General features: G+C 40.1%; 1 protein-coding gene across 10 annotated transcripts in view; it reads right to left on the bottom strand.

The window, feature by feature from the left end:
• Positions 1–1433: 1433 nt before the first annotated feature.
• adgrb1a (adhesion G protein-coupled receptor B1a) overlaps positions 1434–25306 on the bottom strand; it is a 134165-nt gene continuing 110292 nt past the window's right edge. For 6 of the 10 annotated variants that reach the window (XM_018665703.1, XM_018665704.1, XM_051076079.1 and 3 more), the window contains 13 exons: positions 24127–24229; positions 23879–24029; positions 23712–23781; positions 23339–23405; positions 21149–21234; positions 13718–13816; positions 10376–10547; positions 9418–9513; positions 9275–9314; positions 7321–7982; positions 5585–5620; positions 5215–5373; positions 1434–3299 (listed from right to left, as the gene is read on the bottom strand). In XM_018665703.1, coding sequence (XP_018521219.1) covers positions 3105–3299; positions 5215–5373; positions 5585–5620; positions 7321–7982; positions 9275–9314; positions 9418–9513; positions 10376–10547; positions 13718–13816; positions 21149–21234; positions 23339–23405; positions 23712–23781; positions 23879–24029; positions 24127–24229 — 1936 coding nt within the window. In that variant the 3' untranslated portion in view covers positions 1434–3104. Of the gene's footprint in view, positions 3300–5214; positions 5374–5584; positions 5621–7320; positions 7983–9274; positions 9315–9417; positions 9514–10375; positions 10548–13717; positions 13817–19103; positions 19164–21148; positions 21235–23338; positions 23406–23711; positions 23782–23878; positions 24030–24126; positions 24230–25306 lie in introns of all 10 variants that reach the window. The other 4 variants (XM_018665707.1, XM_018665709.1, XM_018665706.1 and 1 more) reach the window with 3 other exon arrangements.

Genomic DNA, 25306 nt, shown 5'->3' with positions numbered 1-25306 from the left:
TGTGAGAAAGGATGATGTAGTTACAAACTGTACTAGTGACATGAAAAGTGACAGCTGACAGTCATTGTAGTTTCAACCTTACCCTCAGCTCTTTGCCTATTTTAATGTGCTCAGATGGTGTGAGTCTACTTACGTGGAATTTTGTCTCATTATTTGATCGCCTAAAGAAAAATGAATCAGTAATGTTAAAGAAGATTGAGAATTCTGCATGACTATGTTATTTGTAAGCAATAGAACCACAACAGTAACACAAGTACTAATGTAAAGTTACTTCTTGTAACTGAACAATGCAGCTGAACAGCTTTTGATCCATTGCAAACTGCCTGTATCATGGTTTTCTAATCCTGAAATTTTAGTAGAGTATGTAGAGATATTTTCCTGGAGTAAACTCTCTCAGTCTGATATTCTGTACTGAAAGTACAGGATGATAAAAGGAAACACTGGTCCAAATGTCTCAGTACAACCTGTGATTTTATGATGAATAGGCTATGTAACACACCAGTGAATGTTGGTTCTATTTTATTCTGAAAGTGTATAGTGTAAAGATGAGTGTGTTGATATCAGTCTCACATCTACATATTTAATGGAGATTAGCTGACTGGCAGAAAGAGCTAGCCTGCTTCTCCATGCTGGAGTTATGTGCTAGAATTATTCAATGGTGACCAGGGGGCTGCTGTGGCTTCCTGAGTTTCTGCTAGTTGTCTGGCAACCTCCATGACAACAGGACTCCAGGACATCACTGTGCTAGCACACAAGTTTCTATAAACCCAGAATTAGTACATTTCACATTTTCCTTAGTATAAAATAAATAAATAAATAAACTAATCAAAAGTATTAATTAATGAGCTTTGTTAGGTGCTGGTGTACATTTTAACTTTGGACTGAGTCAGGCTTACTGCTTAAAGTCTTTATGTTAAGTTAACCACATACTGGCTCTAGAGCCAGACTGAGTGCACAGACATGACAGTCTGCAAGTAAGCCTCGTTCTCAAAATGTAAAAAAATGGTTAAAGTGAGATGATGTAACTTTTGAAGAAAGAAATACTACAATACAATGCAATCATCCTAAAAGTCATATTAAATGGTATGATACTGATACAGCCTTACTTAGTCTGGTGCGACCAGTAGCTCACAGTGGCTGGTGGAAGCTGAGAAAACTCCAGGTACATACTGCTTTGCAAATGAAATTACTGAGTGAGTTTGCTGGCTTTGACTCCTTAGTTTTTATGCTACTAAATTTCAGCACAGACATTTCAACAGCTTGTCACAAAAATAAAACAAGCAACTACTTCCTTATCCTGTAATTGTGATGGTGACATATTGTCATTTCAATGTTAGGAAACAAATACAACTGTCTAACATCAGGCTGCATGTATTATAGCTGTAATAACATGTCGTGTTATAAAATGTGAGAAAACAAGAGAACTGGTGCTGTTTCATTATATAGATATGTTTTTATTAGAAATAAGACACATTCATTTTGTGCTCTGAAAACTGTACATTAACAAAGAGTCGACCCCAGTAAAATAAAAAGGGGAGTGAGGGGAGGTGGGAGGGGTGTTTGTGGCAGGTGGGTCGCACAGCAGGGGGTCTGAGGTTGGAGGTCAGGGGTCGGGGATCAGGGTTGCAACAAATACAGATCTGAGGGAGTGACTGGTGGTGATATCAAAACACACACTGTTACATTGCGATACAGAACACTTGTATAGTCCAGTAACCTGAAGGTATGGGCGAGGGAATGAGAGGATCAGTATCAGAATAATTATGTTCATATTTATAATAATGATAACAACTATCCCCAAGCACAGTAAGAAAGATATTTATAGGCTAAAATCCATTCTGTAGAACTCTGTTGAAATAATTACAATGCTGTACATCAGGACTCCAAATGAGCCTTGTGCTTTCTCTGTGTGCAATCACCATCCCTCACACAAACTCTGCCTTGTATATAGCATCACCTTTAATCATATATATTTATAGATCTAGTCATTTATTCATCTTCCATTACTCAACACACACACACACACATGCGCGCGCGCACACACACACACGCACATATATATATACACAGACAAGAACCTTTTCCTTAGCATCTTTGAAACACTGTCATATTTTGCATTTACTGTACCAAGTCTCATTATACATTAAGTAACTGATCCAAACAGCATGTTTGTTGAATGTGGCTCCTTCAGGACGCACTGATGTCCATGCTGTCCCTCTGTGGGCGGCACTGAGGTTGAGGGCCAATTTGAGTGCAAAGCCCAGTGGCCACCTCTCTGCCATGGCAACTTGCCATTTTGGCTCAAGGTGACGTCTTCATGTTTTTTTTTTTTTTTTTTTTTCATCCTCCCCTTCGCTTGTCGCTGCCGGGCCAACCTTGCCCTGCCAGGATTGAGTGGGGGGTGGGGGTGGGGGTAAAGTGTTAGAGCAAAAAGGATTGGCATGAGTTGTAGGTGGGGAGACAACGGCATTGAGGGGCACATGTATGTATATTTGGCAGTCTGCCTCCTCAAACCCTTATTCATTTTCCCTTTTGAGACTGATGTTGAGAAAGAAAGAAATCCAGAGGCATCTTGGGCCACGTACAACATCAGCGTTCATCAGGAGAAAGAGAGAGCAGAAGCAACAATACGTTCAACAAAGGAAAAAAAGAGACGTCATCATGATTATTACATCGTAACCATTTAATACAGGGGTAAACATTGCATGATTACCTTTGCTATGCTGTTTATTACATGATGCGCATATAGTAGCTGAATCAGCTACTTTGGCAATCTGTCTCCCATGTGAGCTGGCATGGTATCTGAGACCATATACAAGAAGATGACTAATATTTTGCTGACAAAAACACAGTCGAAACATCAAATGAAACAACAGAGAAAGACACCGTGTTCCCGTTCCCTCTTTACGTGGTGAAACTGATTTTCTGATATTGTGACGCTTCTCTCTCCTCTTTGCCCTCCATCCCCCTCACGTTCTCACAGTGGGATTTATCCAGCCTTTGAGTAGAAGAACAGAGCAGGGCAGTGTGTGTGGTGTGTCTGCTTGTTTGTCTGAGAGCATTGGGAAAAAAAGAGAGTTGTAGGTATGAGGCCAGAGTCCAGGTCACACCTCTGTCTGCAGGTCCATGATCTCCTGGCCCACCAGAGGAATGGTGGCACTGGTCTTCTCCCACTCCACTGTCTGCAGCTCCAGTGGAGAGGCTGCCACTGTCTCCAGGTCCTTCCTCACCCAGGAGGGGGGAGAGTGGGTCTTCCTGATGCCCTCCCACGCCCTCTTACTTGGCGTCTGCTGCTTGTCCTGAGGGGCAGAAGATAGAGGGGAAAGGCTTGTTTGTCTGAGATAAAATCTGTGATGTATTTCAGTTATGTCTGTAGACCTAGTTTACATCACGCTGTCTATAATTTCTTAAAGGAATAGTTCAATTTAAAACAAGAAAAAAAAGAAACACATATCGAGTTTCTTGGTGAGAGTTAAATGAGAACAGTTGCTGTTTCACCAGAAGTTGTAAGCTGTAATTTCTTCCTAGTGAACAACACATTTGGCCACAGTGACTAACTAGCCTTTATGCTATGCTAAACCAACTGCCTCCCAGGTTCAACTCTGACCTTAACACACAGATATGAGAGTTGTCATTTAACTCTTGGCAAGAAAGTGAATAAACCTATTTTATAAAATCAAACTCAAACTATTCCTTTAAAGCCTTTAGAGCCGTTCAGTCAATCTAAAGTATAGCATATAACAAGCTAACTGCCTATACGAATAAAGATTGGGATAAAAATACGATTGTGGCTGAGGCACATCCTCAAAACACATCTTGCACCCACAGAGGAGAAGTTGATCTCTCTGCCTCTTCCACTTATATGATTATTACATCACAGTTTTTTTAAAGCTAATGCTGTGTAACTCCACAGGACCGTCACAAATATCTGACTGGGCCCTGATATGTTGGAAATAAAGTTGGCCTTAAGCCAGGGAAGACCTGAATTCAAAGCTGTGAAACAAACAGAGCTTATGGGCTTCTGTAGCAGAAGGAAATGGAAATCAATTGCCACCATGGAATGACTGCAGCTACAAAGCCAACATGTGGTTCTGTATTCTTGGAGACTACTTCCCAACAAATCCAGTCCCAATCTAGTTTCCCATTGTTTAGCGGGAAAAGATAAACTGAATTAGTTATTATTTTGCTAAGCTTTGCTAATACCCTTGCCAAGGAAGAAACAGCCTAAACAATATTAGTTAATTAATTAAACCTTGATACTACATTGCTAGCAAAGTGTGAAAAGATAGTCCTGTCCATCCTGCACAGACACTGTTAGCTGACTGGCAGCCGGAGCTTTTAGAGGCTGGGACGGGCATAAAACTGATCAATAATATACTAACAGGCTTTTTAATTGTCTTATTTGCTTGGCTGGCTTCATGTCTGTTGTGAAGGTCATTGAGGTTATTGGGTACTGTAATATTTATGTACATCCATCCATTATTAAACATAACTTTAAACCATTTAAACTTGTGGCCATAACATGATGCTACAGTATATTTTAATTATTTTAATTTAATTATTAGACTTGAGGATGGCATTAAAATAAAACTTTCAAATTTTCTGTGGCTTTCTCTTCACAATTCCATTGTGATAACTAAACTGAAAGTAGCACTTTAGCATGAAGCTAGACTGTTAGCCTGTACTGTTACCCTACCAGTATCCCAAAGCTACTGTATATGCTTTATTTCATCCATTACTTACTGTTAGCTTGCCATGCTAGTGCATTAGCTCTGTCTTTTTTCCACTTTTCACTGGGTTGATACAATTGTTATGCATATGCAGAAGTGGCACAGTCAGACACAGAAGGTGAGACATTTCTCAATAGATAACTTTTGAAAATAACCAAACTCAAGCAATATTGCCTTCAGGATGGATAGGAGAGCATTAGCTTGTTAGCTATCTGAGCCTATGCTGCTAGCTAAACATTGAGATTGACACTGTGTATTTGGTTTGGTTTGTAGTTGTAGTTTGTATGCCCACCCGCAGTTATGCTGATAGATTCCCCCCTAGCTAATTTCTTTTGGCACTTAAACTGTAAGCAGATGCAATCTTCAAAATGGCTGCACTGATTAAACAAGAAACTTTGTGCTAAAGATAGGCTACGTGAAAAGGAGAAGAACACTGAATATATGGGGGTGGGGGGGCAGAACAGAATAAAGTTAAACTCTTTACACTCATGTTGGTCTTGTCACTGCTGGCTGAGGACACACTCCATCTTTTGGCAGCTTTGGCATCAACAGGTGGAGATTCTCTATCCTTGTCTGCACTGTGAATCTTCCTGTTCAGGTCCTGAAACATGTCCTGGTGGCGTTTCCGGGTGTGCATTATTTTCTACACAGGAACATTGCACGTTACGTACAAGGTAAACAGCACAGGCTACCATCAGTCGTACTTTACCGCCTTTACATGTAATGTCGCTAATCTCAATACTACAGTCAGTAATAAATGTATCCAAACATCTAGTGGACTGAATAGCTTGGAGATATATCAGCTTTTTGGTCTAAGTCTAAAAAGCTGTAGGAATCAAAGAGACTAAAATTACCTCAAAGTCAAGCTCTGCATAGCGTGATTTTCGTCTCTGGGGGGAGATGAGACAGAGAGATTAAAGATGTGTCTTGATATTGTGTGCCTTATTTCTGTTTCATTGTGTATCTCCACATCAGCCAGTCAAGAAAGGGTGTTTCTGGGTCTAAGAGGAGAGGAGTGAGGGAGGAAACAAGGGTTGCTGCTGGTCATTCTGACCCTGTTGGCACAAGTTTGCAGTTAACAGATTGTGACCGAATGACCTTTAAGTCCTCCATCACAGCGTGCTGAAGGAAAACCTGACCTTCAGGCTGCTCGGTAGCTGTGGCAGCTGCCACCTCACACGGCATTATGGAAGTGCGTTTTGCCCCGAAGTGAAAAGACACCAGCAGGCAGATGTCCAGGCTGCTGTGTGCTGATCCCTGTGTCATCTCAACTTGCCACTGCTGTCTGGGCTAAAAGCTAAGTGAAAACTAACCTTTCTAAAGATGCTGTCTTCACACGGAGCCAGAAAATGCTTGTATGCTTCTTGTGATGCAGTGTTTGTTATGAATGAAATAAGGGGGCTCATTGCCTCATTTTTAGAATCAGAGATGGGATGACCTCAGCATACAAGAAATGTAGGACAATGTTGCCCAGTGGAGACCAAACTAATGATCTTTTTTCCTATAAATTAATATTCAGTTTATCAATGTATGGCTCCCTAGTTGATCATCTGTTAATAATTTTTTCATTTAAGGAGAATGCACTAGTGCTCTTTTGGTCAAACGTAGCCGGTGGCACAATACATGCCACATATTTATAGAACACCACTTGTTACTATTGTTTACTATATGAATGGCTGCAGTCCATGCAAACTAATAGATAATGAAAAAACAGATTAATGTCCCTGTATTGAGAAAGTGACAATAACGAGGATATAATGAGAAGAAACTTATGTTTACCACAATGATACAACCATAAATTCTCAAACAAATGACAGTTAAAAACACACTGAGGGGATGGAATTATCTCATTATCATACAGACATTATCTCCTTCAGCATAATGTCCTTTCCCACAGCACTATTCCATCAGTCCAACAACAGGGTCATGACACACTCACCACTTTGCTGTTGCTGCTTAACAGAAATATCTTTACTAATTTGTACCAATCACTTTTTTTTTTTTTGATCGTCCAAAAAGTTTTGTCAGTGAAACTCACCATTTCATACTGATGCTTCACTTTTAAGCCCTTCAGGAAAGAAAGGGATTATTCCTGTTGCTGAAAGAAGCTTAACAGCTCTAGAAAAACTGCTAACTGGAAATTAAAGGAGTTAAGAAGTGAAACTATAAGCAGCAGAATGGTCAGTATGGCATGACTGTTGTTGTATTGGAATTGGTGCCATGTAAATTCATATTATCCTGAATTCATCTAGAAAAGTAAATATGGTTGAAGTGTTGAATTTACAGAACAGCAAAAAGCACTGATAGAAAACTAAAACAGGAACAGACCAGATGTCAGGAAAATTAAAAGATGCTAAAATACATGTACCCTTAGAAACCATGGGAAATTACAAATGAAAACCCTGTGTCCAAATAAAGGCATGGTTCTTAAAACAGATTAGGTAAATAACTCAACAGTATTTGAGAATTTATGGTAAGTAGTAGCAGTACAAAACAAAACTTAACATGCATGTCTTATCTTAAATATGATGTATGAGGCTGACAATGTATTACCATGACAATAATATGCTAATTAGCTTAGTGGTCTTACCTCCAGTGAGCTCATGGACAGTGTAGAGACGGTCTCACTCTTGGAAATCACGCCAGAGTTTCCGGAGTCTCCCCCATCACACATGCTGTTGGCCACCTGGGAGTCTCTGGGCATGTTCTGCAGGTTGTGTGCAGGTGAGTCTCTGTCAGAGCATGACACACTGACCTGGTCAGCAGGAAGGGTCTTCAGCCCAAAGCCAGGCACTGGCTCTCCACTGGCAGTGTTAGCCAGGTGGATGAGCCTGGTCTGAGGCAGCTGCTCGATGCTGATGTTATACTTGGCTGTCTGCTCTTCTTTCCCCTTGGCTGGCTTCAAGGTGCCTGTGTTGTTGGTTGGTAGAATGACATATCCCGGGCCTTTGCCAGCAGCCTCAGAGCTGCTGCCCTCGCCGTTCCCTCGTGGCAGCTCTCCGTCCAGCTGCTTGAAGAGCTCGCCGTCACAGATGTAGATGGATTTGGCGCCTGGTAGCTCTGTGCTGATTCCCTTAGTGGTGCCTTTCTCCCTGCGCAGCGTCAGAGTGTGACTGCTGTAGTCTGCCACATTCTGCAGGTGAACCTTAGCCATGCTGGCCGGCATGGTGTTAAAGTTAGACCCCTTCTGAAGGGTCAGGGTCCCAGAGGAGGCCTTCTCCTCCCCCTGGAGAGATGAGCGCTTCATAGTGCCTGGTGGCAACAGAGGTAGAGAAAACCCATCTGAGCTGAACAGTTGGACTGTGGTTGTACATACTTGGGGGCCCTAGGGCAAGTAGCCATAGGTCCCTATTGACCCCAGCTCTCCCTTTCTCACTCTATGTTACACTGTATATCCTGTTGTGTTCAAGTAAACAAATTAAACACAGATGTATTTAGTAATATGCACAATGTAAAAGTAGATTTTGATACAGGGCTTCTCAACAAAACAAAGCCTCACATTAGGGTACTAATATAGAATCCAGCAAAAATCCCCTTCATTACAGCTGGCGATGTGATTTAGTGGTGTGTATGATTAACCCAAACTGACACACACCTAGGGATTTTGGTTGACCCTCGGGTCTGGGGCATCGGGGCAGCTTCCAGTTTTGACAGGTACAAATCTGGCACAAAGTCCTATATGGTCAAATCATGCTGAGAGCTCTGATAAATGAAGAAACATGTTCCTGGAAGTCTTTCTTTTTTTTTTTTTTTTTGTAAATGTATCTGAACTGACAGTACATGGCTGCCATCGTGTCTGCCTTGACCTTGTGACCCAACCACATTTCACCATAACAACTGCTGACTTACAGCAGCATGCATATCCCACACCATGTCTAGGCCTGTAAACAATATCAAACAACACTCAGTCCACAACACTAAATATCTTCAAATCTCTCTCAGTACTCTCTTGTCGCACTTGACGTATTCAAAAAAGAAAAAAGAACATCAACAAAACAATCATCTCTCTCTGCTCTTTTCTGTCTTTTTTTCAATCGGGCCTATCTGTGTCTCAATAGCTTTTCTGCTCCAGATGCTTTTCTTGATATCCTGTCTCAAGAGATAATCAGATTTTCACTCCCAGCAGATATCAGAGCCAGTATCTGATGCGGCACTGTCGGGAGGGACTTAATTATACAGCTGCAGTGTAGGAGAGACTCTGACAGCCCTATTTATCTGCATATAACTGCTCAGCACATGATCATCCCACTCCCATCAGCCTGGGCTAAACTGTGTTATGCAGCAGTAATGTGCTGTATCTCTTGTCAAAACACCTCCTTGGCAAAAGGAGACTGCTGTGATGTTGATTGTAAGACACAAGTGCAGAACTGAGGGGGAACATGCTTCACATCTGTTGCGACAACAGTGAGGAATTTGAAGCAGTCAAAATACAGAGAGGAGGCACAAAGAGACATCTGTGGCTTTTTGAACAGCAGTCCCCAAAGTCAAATCAAATGCACACACAAACACAGAATTCAACTCACTCAACCCTCACTCAAGCTTACCTGATCTGCAAGCCATATCAACATCTTTCTCAAAGTCAGTCTGTGGACAGAAAACAATAAACACTGTATCAACTGTGCGCACAGTATTTAATAATACTGAATCCTAGAAGGGGAAATTACACCAAACATATGCATATTCTTACCATGAGCTGTGCATGGCCATTCTGGAAAGATCCTCCTGAATCTCCATTAGCGTCCTCCTGGCGGTCCACAACACGACACTTCACTGCCTCCTGAACCTGCAACAAACCATAAGAGTACAGATCATGATTTTAATGCAGGCTGGGCATATAAATGATAAACAATGCTAAACATGTACAGTTCTTGTAGCAGTTCCTGGAGGTTGGATTGTTCATTATACCACAAAACAAAGGAGTATTGGATCCAACAAACAACTGATTTTGTTAGTCTTAGAGACTGACTAATAATTGGGCTAAAAAGTCTGTCCTACAAGTGGTCATAAACAGGTCATGGGGGTCAATAAGCTTAAAAAGGTTAGGCCCATTGAGGAATGACATGGCCATCTGCACCCCAGTATCCCACTCAATAAATTCTGAGACCTCATGACTTCAGCACAGGCCACAGACCACTATGATCGGTTAGTGGGAAATTTAAGCTGATGATGATGCTAGATGAGGACTCTGTGGTGTCACCAAAATCATTAAGAATCCTCTATCCTCTAATTTCCCTCTGTTTTTCTTTGCTGTTTTTTTGTTGAGAGTTTGAATGGAATTAAACACTTCTGCAAAGATGTTTCACATTAAAAGCCTTCAACAAAAAAGACATTTTAAGACATGACACTGTGAGCTCTAGAAATTTACATTATATCAAGGAGCCTTACGAGTAGTGTGGGTAAAAATGTAGTCTGATGGCAGCACTACATGCAAAAACAAAGGTCTTGGGGATCATTAAACTAAAAGTAGTTTATCCCACTGGGAGCCTGAATGTGCTCAAGGAGTGTCATGGTCATCTGCAAGTTGAAAGCTCACATTTTAGCATGTGTACGTGGTGCAAGAGGTAAGGTGAGGTTGTACAGCGTTTATAGCATCAAACGAAACCTGGAAGAAGTAAATATAGAAGATCAGTGGTCCTGTAAAGTACCTCTCTGCGCAGGATGCAGTGCACCATGACAATGACAAAGCCTTCCAATGAATCAAAAACAGCAAAGAGGATCTGGAAGAGCGCAGAGCGCCGATCAGTGATGGCGAGAACAGCCGACATCCAAGTTAGGGCCAGGAGGGGCAAAACCACACAGGAGCTCCACAGTGATGCCCTGCGGGATGGGAGGGGAATGGCAATTAAGGACAGCACTAGGAAACCCCTGTCAACATGACACAGAGGGAAAGACTACGTTTATTGGATTTGTTGACAATCTAAAACAGTCTTCTATACAAATCAACTCCAAGAGATCAAAAAAGGTAGAGAATGTAATGCTTAACATAATCTTAATCCAATGTCCTACGTGCCCTTGATAACTGCCCACACTGTTAGCATAATGTTAGCAGCCTTCAACTCTAACCATGCATAAATACATAACATCACAACAGATAATTATGTTAATATCACAAACAAAAACATACATCCATTATCTGCAAATATATATGTTCATAATTCACATATATTACATGCATGTATGTTTAAGATGGTTCAGTCAAACCATAGAGGATCTAGTGCCACAGGAAAGAGAGGAGGAGCGAGGGTGAGCAGTGGGGAAAAACAAGTGTGATGAGGCTGAAACAGAATGCAAAGACAAACAGAGGAGGCAGAGCAGAGGAGGACAGAGAGAGAGAGAGAGAGAGAATCTAGAGAAGTGTCATTCCCCCCTGCCCATGTTGTTGGTCCCACTTTACTCGTTTTTTGTCAGTTTATGATTCGATGATTTGTTCTAATATGCACAACAGCAATAAAAAAGAACAATTACTTCGCTCACTCAGTGTCCGATTCTCCTAATAAACCTATTCAACAGGTGCTAACATGTATTTTCAGCTACAGAATATTCCAGAGGTGGAAACAGTACCTAACACCTTTACTCAAGAGAAACTGCATACAACAAGTGTTACATTTTGTTAATACAGAACAAAACAGAATACAAACAAACAAGCAACTTACAACAAAACTGAGAAAAGTATTTCTCTTCAAAAGTGAAACTAAGAGTCTGTTGCTGATTCTGTCTTTAAATTGACTGAATATGTGCTGTATCCTGAGCTTGAATAAAACAAAAGGAATTAGAGAGAAATGTCTGTATGTCTCTACATATCTTCAATATGTTTCAAATAAAGTCCTAGTTCTTTCTGAAATGATGTCTACAGTTTGATCATCAATGGTTCTATTGATTCATAAACCTTTGGAACAAATCTAATAATTGTAGCTTGTCTAACAGGTGGTGTACTTTTCAAAAGGGACAAGTACAGTGAAAGGACAAGTGGTGTTTATGTTGCATTCATGTCACAGAACCACATGAATTTCTGACTTAAACCATTTACAGCAACATCCAAATAGTAATCATGACTAATGTATGAGACAGCAGAGCACACATTCCCTGCCAGGCATTACTAATCAAGCAATGACACAATCACAATTACTCAAATCATGCACTAATAGAGATTTTATGGGAAAATACATTAATTAAAAATCATTTCTAACATAAATAATTACTTTTTTATCAGGATAATGTGCATTTTATTAAAATGTTTATTAAAAAAGCCTTGAAGCCTGAAGCTATCCACTGAGATTTTAATGTTTCAAAGAAAATTCCACTGCAATTAAATATTGCCTTATCTGTCAGACTGTCTTGTTCGAAGGTGCATTTTCTAATGTAAAAGTAAAATTTGAAATATCAAATAAATGTAATAGTGTGAAGCATATTTAAAAACTTAAATACTTCCCTCTAAAATGTAGACAAGTAAAGGAACATAACTGAAAAAAACAAAAAAAAAAAAAAAAAAGTTTTAAAACATTTTACACTACCTAATTAAAACTACTTAGTTACGTTCCACCTCTGGTATTAAATTCAGTTTGGCAAATGTATACAGTATATTGGTTTGCTGATGCTAGCTATTATTTTACTTGATCTAAAATTTGATGTATCCTATCATGTGAATCCTTTTTCATAGGCTTTTCCACCCTGCCCATAGTAACACTCTGGTGGACGAACTCAGTGCCTCAACAGTTTGCTATGATACTGGTCACAGTTAAAGATGATGACTGAATCAGCATAACATATCAGTGCTGCATTTAAAAGGGCAAATCCAGTTATTTTCAGTCTGGACCTTGTCTTTGATATTCATAACTTATTATTAAAATTATTTGACTGTAGATCTACAACTTCTCCATTTGCATGGGGTGCTGTTCTCTCATACAATCCGATGTGAGCAGGGAACACTGAGTTAAACCCCAAAGTGATCATCCAGTAACACCTACCTGGTGTTAGATATGCTTTAAAAACTAATCATGTTCATGTTGTTCTGGTGAAACTGGAATCTCTGTCAGCCTGCTAGCACTATCTTCACCTGACATTACAAACATGTGAAACCCGTCAATACAAGCACAAAACAAGAGTCTAGCATGTAATGGATAATCCACTGACGTGGGCCAAGCTAGATAGAAAAAAATCAACATAATATTAATTAAAGATTGGATTTATAAAAGAGGATGATATGATCATAAAACTGCGACCAGAATAAACACATATTTAAAAGGTCTGACCATTATATTGAGACCTACATATTTATTTAGGAACAGATTCTGTTTACAGAAAATAAATAATAAGCAGTGGTGAAAATAATATGAAATAGACTATACTAGGAGATCATATGCAGGAATGAAACAAATCTAGACTCAAGTGGTAAGTTAGTGACTACAGAAGTGACGGAACCACAGTGCGACTGCAAGAGACATTATTATTTGAACATTTACAGTTGTTGTGTATTATAATTGTTGTGTAGCTACTTTTATAATTTAGAAAGAAGGCCCAGGTTGAAAATAATGGAAATAATCCATCTAGGTATTCATAGATCACAGCAAGGTACACAAAACAAACTGAGATGATAAAAGGGCTCGACATCCTCTCTGCATATACAGCCATGGCCGTCTCAACATCTGTTCTAATCAGATTTGTGACTCTGATGAACTCTTCAAGGATAAACATAAACACACAAACACACACACACACACACATGCACACGCGCACACACACATTAACCAATCACATATGCAGAATTATATACATATAGACAGTTAACACAGTTGTTTTCAGGAGCAGGACATAAGCTTCAGGAGTCTCTCATATTGAGTGAAACCCTGCCAGGGCACCAGGGGAAAGAAAAAATGATAGAGGGATAAAAGGAAAGAAAACCAATCAAGAGAGGGAGAAGAGGGGAGGCGTACAGTAGAGGAGAGAACAGAGGTAAGAGGAGTTAAGGAAAAATAATTAGCGGGACTAACATGGCGTTACTGGTAGCTGTGGTGGAAACGTCAGCCGAAGAGATAACTCCGCACTTGGCACATTTGAGCGTCATATTGTACAGTGGCACTGTCATCTGACTGCAAAGTCAAATTAACACGCTGTAACATACACAAACAGATACAAATGCACCTATACACAGACTCGCAGAGATGCAAGTGTGCACACAAGCACACACACACACAGTCACACAAACAGTGAGTCACAGTGTTCTCGCACAATCTCTCTCTCAGGGCTGCAGTCCAGCACAGAGTTTGGTGTGTGTTTTAGGGCTTGCCTGAGTGTGATAGTGGGGATGGGAGCGATAGGGCCAAAACAGAGCCATTGGTGGATATTTCATATCACACATGATGTCTGATTCTCTTCACAAACAACTGGTTTGATAGCCTAAAGGAACTGGGACTCCTCTGAATATTTCATCCACTCAACCATTTATCTGCTTGTGATACAAAAAGGTTTCACCCAAATGCCTAATTTCATCCATTTCACGAGGATTTACATTTCTCTCTACATCTGCTGCTAATTAACCGCTAAATATAAGCAGTGCAAAGCTCTAATGCAAAGATTTACACACACACAGACACATTTCAGAGCTCCACTCCCATGAATCTACACACACACACGTACCAGCAACAGGCTCTATCAGTTATTGCAGTCAATAAGTCAATACATTCAATACATTGCAAGTAAACTGCATTCCCACAACAGAGCCCAGGGGTACTACATGGACCATGGGGTCGTTGTTGTTGTAGAACTGGATATTTTATACAATTGTCAGTATGAGACATGAGCAACTGTGCTAGAAAATATCTACCTGAAAAAAAGGTCAAAGGTAAAAAGTCAATGTGCATAAAAAACTAGGTTTTACTTTTTGTCCTGTACAATATCATAACTAATATAACCAATGACCACAACTTTAGGTGAGAGCAGAGCTGCAAAACGTAAGAGGCATTTTTAGATTAATCACTGATCTTAATATTGAGTGGAAGTACTGTTTAACTGAGTAGAAGCTGAAGATTATCCTCACCTTGTCTTCATTATCTTACAAAGACCCTTTGAACTCTGAATGAATTGGGGTACTATGATGTTTTGTTTCCAATTGAGACTACAAAGTACTTAGACTTTCCAACATCATAACTCTTTTTAGTTAGTGATTTCACTTTAATTCCCAGATACTTTTGCCACAGTGTGTCCATCTTGATTCATATTCATATACATATAATAAAAAAGCAACAGATGATTTCCAGGTATGATCACTGTTTTCTGTCCAACACCTAAAGCTCCCAAAACTTCCCAAACCATCAGGGTTCCATTTATAACGCTGTACATCTCTCAACTGTTGCTCGACAAAGACTGAGTACAAGGCTAGAGATATTGACAGGTAATAACAAACTAATCTGTTACCATATGGGCTACTGCTAAACAACAATTAAAGGTGAAGAGCTAAGGAAATCGATTTTTGTAGCCTCTGGACGCCTGGATTAAAAATCACATAATGGAAGAAATTCAATTTCAAGTAAAAGGGCAATACAGCAGCTAAATGTACACCGTAGGCAATGTCATTAAAAAGCAATAACACTTTTGAAATACAATGCCATTTCCCCAGACTTAAAAATTGAGAGGCAAAAGGTGGGTGGTTGGTCAGTTGGGTGGGGTGAGATACATAAAGCTAAATAAAATAAATATCTAATATGGACGATCACATCGATTGGTCCTTGTCCTTGAGTCTAACATAAACCTTCTTTACATTTTACAAGATACTCTAAACCTTGCATCACATGGAATAGAAGCACTTGTTTAAGTTACAAGCGTTCTCATCTAAAAGCTGTCTGAATAACCTGTTGCAGTCTGTGAATAAACAGGCTTGATGACTGAAACCATTTAAGAGTTTGTTGAGGAGAAAACAAACTCCACTGCTGGAATTAGGCGTCTCCTGACTGTTCTAATTTTCTCTGTGCATTTGCCTTTAATTTTGGGGGGACAGGAGACTTAGTAACGAGGCAGAGACCCAGCAGTGAGCCCTGTCTCAGAGGTGCGAGCTGACCTGCCCGATGCAGATGCTGCTGCGTGCTTAATTGGATGTTGCATTAATTAATTAGCTTCATTAAACACGTTTTGCATCTGAACCCTGAGAAACATAGGGTAGAGAGGTGAGTGGGGAGTGGGGAGCGGGGGGAGGTTGCAACGTCACCAAAAGGGACAGACAGAACTACAAAAGCAGCCTCTCCACCACAAGGCCAGCAGAAACAATAAACTGTAATTTTAAACCAGTAACATCAGGTTCAGAAAATTAACAACCAACAAGCCTGAGCAGCCTTAACATAATGCATCTGCAATTTAAACTTGCACTCTTAAGATACCATGACATGACAATGAAAATGCTTGAGAGAGACTGTGAGTACCAGTTGTGTGCACTACATTGAGGAAAAGACCCAATATAACTGTAAGTAGTAGATCTATATGATTTGATGTACATGTATTCATTCAGTCATTATTTATACCTCTACACTGGAGCCTATCCCAGCTGTCATTGGGCGACAGGCGGAGTACATCCTGTCCAGTCCATCACAGGGCTGACATATATCAACAAACAACCATTCACACTCACATTCACGCCTACGGGCAATTTAGAGTCACCAATTAACCTAACATGCATGTCTTTGGACTGTGGGAGGAAGCTGGATGATTTGATGTACAAAGTTTATTAAATTACAAATGAATTTAGCTTGGGCATGCATGTTCTCCCTGTGCCTGAGTGGGTCAGCTTCTTCCTACAGTCCAAAGACATGCACGTTAATTGGTGACTCTAAATTGTAGGTGTGAGTGTGAATGGTTGTTTGTCTATATGTGTTGGCTCTGCGCTCGGCAATCTGTACAGGGTGTACCCCGCCTCTTGCCCAATGACAGCTGAGATAGGCTCCAGCTCCTCCGCAACCCTTAATGGATAAGCGGTATAGATAGTGGATGGATGAATTTAGCTTGTTTTGAGAACTATGTGATCAAAAAAGGCAGAGCCACTATTTGAAAACACAAACCTAAATCTAATTTTAATAAACAACTTTATTGTTTATCACAACGGCACTGACCATTTATCTTTTAAACTTATAGTTTAAAATAAATACATGGTAGCTATGATTTAAAGGTGAATTCCACTGATTTCACACATGAGGTCTTGGGGGGTACTACTACTACTCTCCTCTCCAGAGGGAAAAAAAAAAAACACCTGGCAGTGTGGAGCTAGACAGACTTCTGTAGCCAGCTCCCCATCTTTATTTGATGCTAAGCTGCTTCAGGCAACATTACCCACTAACAGCGTAAAAGACTCAAATCAAACATTATGGGAGTGCAATGCTTATTGCAGGAGGAAGTCAATATGGTGGTGGCCCAGTTTCTGGCTGATCCTGACCAGACCCCATGGTAGCAGGCCCAGCCATCAGGCACTTATCTGTCATATCCCCCCACAGGTCTTGTACCAATTTCCTTATTCCATGTGTGATACTCTCCAATTAAAGCCGAATCAAAAATGCTTTTGAATTTAGTTTTAGTTTGCCTTGGGGGACCCAAGGAGATCCAGGAGATCCATCCATCCATCCATCCATCCATCCATCCATCCATTTTTCATCCATTATCTGTACTGATTATCCTTATGGGTCATGGAAGGGCTGGAGCCAATCCCAGCTGACACTGGGTGAGAAGGGTACACCCTGGACAGATCGCCAGTCCATCACAGACAAACAACCATTCGCACTCACATTAACATGTACGGGCAATTTAAAGTGACCAATTAACCTAACTTTGGACTGTGGGAGGAAGCCAGAGTACCTGGAGAGAACCCACAGGGAGAACATGCAAACTTGCCGAAAAGCTCCGGAGCCTTCTTACTGTGAGGCAACCCCCAAACAGGAGATATTTCCCCAAATATGCTGTTTCATGCAGGAGGCTCACCATCACAGAAAGTCTAAGGAACTTAGAGACAATCGGACTAGAACTGCTGCTTTGACATACTGAAAAATGCAACTTGAGGTGGTTGGACATTTAATTGGGATGCCCCCTGGACACCTCCTTGTGGAGGTGTTCCAAACAAGCCCAACGGAGAGGAAACCCAGGAGGGATAGACTCACTCATGCACTCAAGGGTTTACATATCCTGTGTATTCTGTAAATACTTTGGTATCCTCCTGGGACAGGATGTGGTTTGATGAAAGGACATTCTGGCCTAACTGATGCTTAAGCATCTGGCAGTATATCAATCCTTAGGCCTGTCCAACAACACCCAACCACCCTATTCTCAATTACTTTTCTTTTGTACATTGTCCAGGATTGTGCTCACTGATATGGTGGTCATTCTGTTTCAATAACATAACATAGTAGCTGTGAGTAATGAGAAGGACATAAGTGAACATGTCTTCCATTACCTGCACTTCAGCAGAGAGGTAAGCTGGTTGTGGCTTCACTGTCCCAAAAATTGGCTGCATACATTTACAGTTCAAAAGGGGACAACCGAAGTCTAATTTCAACACTTGTGGAAGGTCAAAAGTCAAGCAGGTGACTGGGGGTTGCACACAGGGCCTGTTTCTGACACAGATGTAAATGCTCACACCAGTGCAAATGTTGAATCGAAATGTGTGACGAAATACACTCAACTTAAGGTCAATTTACTCATTTTTTGATGTTAAGTGGCCCTGTAATAGCAAGTAAGTATATATGAGCCAGATGGTAACACCCTTTCTGTTCATATCTAGTCTATGTTGGATGTGAATGTCCTCCTTGATCTTTCTCTGACTGTTCACCATGAATCTTAAACTCAGATCACTTCAAATACTACTTTTTTTCTGAGCCAAATAACTAAACAAAATGACTGGAGTGAAAATGCTGAACTGTTTGCACAACTTCCTTTTTGTCATTCACATGAAGTTGAAAGACTAATAAAGCTAATAAATTCCAGCAACAGTCTTTCCAGTCCTTACAATCAGACAATCTGTGTTTCTACTACTACTGATCAGTCACAGAATACAAATGCAGATGCAATGCTAACTATCATACTATCCTCACAAACATTCCCACATTCAACTGAACAGAAAATAAGAATACTGCTGTGCTGCAACTAGCATTTGTTATTGTTGAAAATAATCACTTTTTTTTCTAAAAGCATACCAGAAATCATCAGAACCTGAGGTAGTGTTATGTCTATCCAGCTAACAGGAGGTAGCATAAATTGCAAGGTCAGTTGTTAAATAGTGAGGTAAATAGGCAGGAAATAATAGTAAGCCAATCAGAGGTGCTTGCTAGAGGATTCAGCAGGTTTGGTGATGGGCAGGGCTGGTAGCCATACATTAAAAAGAGGGTGGGATGGGCAGGTATTTTTTACCCAATCACTGATGACATGGGAGGGGGCTTCTGAGACTGATGTATTCCTGATTGGAGAGCCCTGAGTGAGAGAGAGGGGATTCTGTGCAAACTCAAACATGACATTTCAGACAGCAAAAACAAGTACAGTTGAACAGAGAAATCATTGAAGAAAACAAACATTTTTCAGAGAGAGAAAGAAAATAACATCTGAATGCACCAACAATGCCAATGGAGACAAAACAGCCTGCATCATAAAGGGGAGCAGGGTGCTGCGTTCACCATTTCTGAAAACTGATACTGACAACAGCCCAATGTCAGTCATTCTTAGACTCAAATCACTGGTAGCTAGTGACAATTTTTATGCCTGAAATGTAATGTGTTCTTTACCTATTCACACTGACAAAAACAAAAAGGTAAATACAAAAACTAGTCCAATTTTACATAGCAGGTTTTTGTACAAAGTTTAAAGGAGCAGTGCATCATTTTAGAAAATAAGCCTGTTTTCTGCCAAACCCACAGTCAGATGAGGTGGCTGATATAGTTTCTGGGAAATGTCTAGAATAGCGTAAAATGGCAGGAACTTATTTTAAAGTTTAGTGTTAGCAAGCAAGTTAGTCACATACCAAGGGCTAACTGGTTTTTGCTTATACTAGAGTTACAACAACTGTCAAACTTGGTAAGCCCACAGGTAGGTCAGAGCTTTAAAGATGCTGTGTGCAGCCACTAAGCCCAGAGGTTGTTGGTCAGGAAATAACTCCAACATGACCTACTGCAAATAATGTGCTGTGCTCACCATTTGTTATTCAAATTTGCAATTATGTGGGTATTTTGCATTTAATATACTGTACACCATGGCTCCTACTTTCATCTGTTGCCAAACTGGCAATGGACTGGAATGCTATACCTATCCTTGCAGGTGCTGAACCTACATGGTGGTGGCTTCTCATCATTAAATTGGCCCCTCCGTGCGCATGACTATAGGCATAGTCTCCAGGTCTGCAGTCCCCTACCAGCTCTAGCTTTTGTTTTCTAATTTTGGTTGACATGACTCTTTCCAGTCACAGGAGTCTAGTTTCGCCCTTCACTTGGGTCTAATTTGCCTTGGGAGATCCTATCATTGCTACCCAACATAAGGGAGAGGTTGCTGAATGTTCTGCATCTGTACCAACTGGGGCTAAATGTGGACAATGTCCAACTTCCACCTTACTTTGAGTCCATGGAGGGCGCTCACCACACACTGCCATTGCATAGTATTGTATCACACCAAACTAGTTTGTCAAGTTAACCCTATCTCTTATCCCAAAAACTTAACTGAATGACTTGCAAGATAGCAGCAAAAAATGTTTTACAGGAAAACTGTTGTTTATAACTCCTTGGGTTTTACCTCTATAGCTCTGATCACTGGTTCTATTGGTTATAATAACAGTATTTTGTAAGTGCTCAGATCTCTTGCCCCATCAGAATGTTTTCACCACTTTGTTGAATACAGTGTTATCATAACCAACAGAAAATACAATGATCTTCCTTGAATTTATTTCTTATGAGGTCTTACCCTGCTTCCCTTTACTAGAAACAACCAAACAGGAGAAAAAAGACATGGATGGATTTACAGAGCTTTACATCGATAGCAACACCTGTAAACAAAGAGCAGCTGTAGAAAAATGCAACACATTTGAAACTTAAAAGAAAGCAATGAGATGAATCATCATCTTGCTCAGTCTGTGCAGGACCAATAACCAGACACCCTTCCCCATGTCTTTTTTCCTTCATATTCTCTATGACCTCCATTTATCTCTTATTCAGAGGCATTAATCATAGTCTTGGCTATATGAGAAGACATATTGCCTTTTGGTCTCTTATCTTATTTTTGATTGAGATAGTCAAATTTCTTTTTTATCCTCTCCTCATCCTCCTGGTGAAGTGTTATCTCCAACCAGTCAGTCAAAGTCATAATGGTCTAATTTCGGGTAAACAGCCAACAAATGCACTGATCCCTCCCCCTAGCTGAGCCATCAGGCTGGTTATAGGTCACTGTGTAAAATGGATGTGTGGTATAAGGCATACCCCGCCCTCTCCTTTAGTTTCATATCAGTAATGCCGTCTTTGGACACCAGTTTGTTAAAAACGAGAATCCCAATAACCATGTTAACCTGCCAAAGAGAAGAGGCACAGGATTAAAGCAGAGCAAAGACAGTTTCATTACTTCAGAACATGTAGCACTAGGCTGATGATGATGATGGATGACGATGATAATGTTCATCATGACAAGATGATGAAAACAGCATGTCATCACACACACACACTAGCTGTACTTACTGTGGGCTCTGCACTGTAAATACTAAAAAAGTACCATCTTAAATGTTAGTGACAAAAACTCAGACACTCACATGATGAGGCTGAAAGGATGGATTGCTAACGTATAAATTAATTTTTCAATGTGGACAATGTGCTGAAAAAGGAAATCATATATAAAATATGAGCTGTCTGAAATCAGTAGTAGTAGACTTTAATTCCTACAATTTTAGTGCTTTAAGGGTTGATTTCTATGAACATCACTTATACACTCTGATGCTTTCCCAGAGTGAGCTGGGCCTCCAGTATGGCTGCCAATTGGAGCAGTAACTCTTTATTAGAGAAGCAACTTGTGTAAAGGGAACACCCAAACAAAGCTGTTTTCTTGTAGGTGGGGAAGAAGGACTGGAAATGAATCACTGCAGCTGGAGCTAATGGATTTGATTAGTGAAACAAGGAAACGGTGTCACTACAGTGTGTGTTCTGCCAGAATTTTTTGCTTTGCTGATTTACTGTACTTGACATGTAGACTGAACATGAGGTGAGCTCAGGTAATGATAATGATTATACAGTTGTTTGGGCAAATGACATAATTTGTTAATTTTTTTTAACTAAAAAGTAAATACAAATCCTGGAGCGAGCAGACATTCAAAAATGAGCCTCAGATATTAATGTACTGCTTTGTCTTATTTCAAGAACTTAACAAATACAAAAGAAAATTAAACAGTAATTATGTCAGGTGCAAAAGTTTGGGGACTCTGGTAAGTCAGTATTTTTTTCCTGTTTTGTATTCATGAATTTAAAAAGTACATTAGCAAACAACAATATATGAATTTATTGTAAGACAGATTGTCGGTCGATACAACCTGGTAGTGCATTATTAAACTTATACCAGAGCCACTTTAGCTTGGATGCTGGTTTTGAACAGTGATCTAAGTGGAGTAGAATTACGCTTGAGGTGTCCTGTTTTACACAAACATTCAGCAGTAGGTTGTAAATGAGGAAAGAAGGGAGCACAGGGAAGGTAAAGAGTAAATGGGGGAAAATAAGCATGAAAAAGTGGGGATAGGCAAGGAAAATAGGAGGTAAATAAGGAAAAGGATGATGAGGAAAGGGAGGAGTACAAGAAAAGAAAGAGGTGGCAAATTAAAAGAAGATTGAAATGAGAGGGAAAAGAGGAGAAAGGGAAGAAGAGAAAGAAGTAGGGTGAGGTGAATAAGCTAAAGGAAGAGTCAGCAAGGGAAAGGGGGAACGTTAACAAGAAAGATGGTGGCAGGGGAGGAAAGGAGGCAAAAAAAAAGGAGGGAGCAAGGAAAGGACAAAGAATAAAAAACAGCAAACAGAGAAAACTATGACCACAGGAGCTATTTACTGTCACACTGACCAGGCAGCTGCCAGGGCCAGATCTTTTTTTAAAGTGGTTTTTACAATGACTGTGGACTTGGTTTCATGTGCTTATTTTTAAAACTGTGAATGCTGTGAGTAATACTTCTTGCATTAAATATTTTACAGTAAACAGTTTAACATGATTACTAACATTATTACTGCCCTTGTTAACATTATTAATGTTATAAATCCCTTTATAAATATACATAGCCTGGATGTGTTTTATTACAGTGATTGTATGAAAACTGTTAAATGAGCTATTGCTATTGCTCTAATTTGATTTAATTTAGAGTTAGATTAGTCGAGGTGTAGTGGTGGCTGTGACGAGTGGGTTTGATCACTGACTCTTCCAGTCTGCATGTCAAAGTGTCCCCAAATTGTGTGTGTGTGTGTGTGTGTGATATCTGCATGTAAATAAAAACCCTGCTTGAATATGTGTGTGAATGGGTGAATGTGGCTTGTACTGTAAAACATTTTAAGTGGTCGATAAAATTAGAAAAGCTCTACATAAATGCAGTCCATTTATCATTTAAAAGCAAACCATGACAAATAGACTAAAGATGAAAAAGGAAATACCAAGACAACAGCTGCAGCAGGTCCAACAAATGCATAAAGAAGACCTCCTTCCAGAGACAGCCAGCAGCTACAAGAGAGGAGCAGGAAAACAGATGTAGATAGGTATGATTAGAGGAAATGAAGATGATGGAGGGAAGAGGCGGAGGGGGGGGGGTCATAACAAGAGGAACAGGGTTGTAAAGAGGAGGACCAGAATGAGATGAAAGGTAGAAGAATGTGAGCATGGCAAGAATGAGGATGGTAAAGGATAGACAAGACAGAGAGAGGTTAATTATGCTGCAAATATAAAACCCCAACCATGTGTAATATCCCTGAATTAATACTTAAAGAGCAGGAGGGGGAGAATACAATGGTACATCTATAACATGCTTACTAGCTTGGTGTTCCGTATCCCTTTGCCTTGGTGAATCCAACTGAGATTGCCACTACAAGTGCAGGGAGACCTGGGAGGAAAATAAAAATGGACATTAACGCAGGATAAATAAACCATAAATAATAAACAATATGAACAACATAATAAGCAGCAGACAGAAGGCCCACCCCAGCCGAGACATAGGAAACGCTTGCGTATGATGCGATTCCTGAGGCGGCCCGTCACTGCCATGTATGACTGCCATGCCTCTGTCAGAACCCAGCAGAATGAGGACAGGAAGAAGAAATGAAGGAATGCAGCGATCAGGGTGCATAAGACCTGAAAAGAAAGGAGAAGACAGAGACAAACATGTAAGGGAACAGTTTTAATGAATATGTAATCTGGAAAAGTGCATCACTGTGATCATGATTCTTACTTTATTCCGTGTCTGTGTCTGTCCAATGAGAATGAGGGCATTGGAGGATATGATGGAGAGGCAGAAGTTGATGAGGATAACTGAGCGCTCGGATCGAATGTACCTGCAGGAGAATGAAAGAGATGAAAGAAGCTCTCACTACGACTCTTCTAACCGATCTATAACCAAGACCGGGGTTTCAGTTATAAGCTTCTCGTCCATATTCCAACAATGATTTGATTATTGTAAACCATGCATTTTACCAGGCATCATTCACCTTGGACATGAGTAGACTGATAATCAGACTGAACTGCTGTTATGTGTATCTGCACAACATCAGATTTAATACTTTTTACCACCTCAATAAACACAATTTAAGACCTTTCCCTCAGCTGATCAAATGAACATTAGGCCTGGGCAATATATTTGTGAATCTTCAAAAATCTTTAAAATCTATTACAATATTAACATGGAATTTTTGATTTTAATTACCTTGAAAGCATTAATTTGGACAACAGAAATTTGGTAAACCACCTCTAATACACATTAATACTGACAGAGCTTCAAAACTACACCAGTCTGAGGGTGAACCCAGACATGTCCTAATCAAGAGCACAATGACCCGAGACAAACTTAGCCATCAACAGTCAGGACACCAGTCCTAAGCTTAAACCAGCACACAATACTTTTTAATCATGTCATTTCAGATTTGAATATGAAAGGTCCTTAGAAATCACTGAAGACAATACACTGATTTTAAACATAAAGGATAAGGTGGTTTAGGGTTTTTTTCCCTGAAGTACTGAAGTACTTTGCTTAATTGGTGGGACTTTACACTTTTCTCCTCTCCTAGACTAACGCACCAGAGTCCTGAAAATACCCTTTCAATTTGTGCATTTGCTCAGTAAATATGTATATTTGCATTTAGTATTCTATGTATGTATCAGTTACATGTTGTAAGTGGTTAGGACTGCGTGATGTTTAAAATGTCTACTTTGGGGAAATCAAGTCATTACAACATGCACAAAGGAGTTATTGTAAGTTCAAAAGTAGCATAGCTGATGGCTAGTTACATTATGCACACTCAGCCAGTCTTATAAAGTCTATGCAGACCTGCTGCAGTTTACAGGGCTGTCCTTGGGATGGTTAGATGACTCTGCCTATATAGAGACTGTATGTATGAAAGGGATAGAAAACTGAT

This window comes from Lates calcarifer, linkage group LG15 (genome assembly GCF_001640805.2).
Source record: "Lates calcarifer isolate ASB-BC8 linkage group LG15, TLL_Latcal_v3, whole genome shotgun sequence".
Lineage (NCBI taxonomy): Eukaryota > Metazoa > Chordata > Actinopteri > Centropomidae > Lates > Lates calcarifer.
The sequence above is the reverse complement of the archived record's forward strand: the minus strand, read 5'-3'. Positions and strand labels throughout refer to the sequence as shown.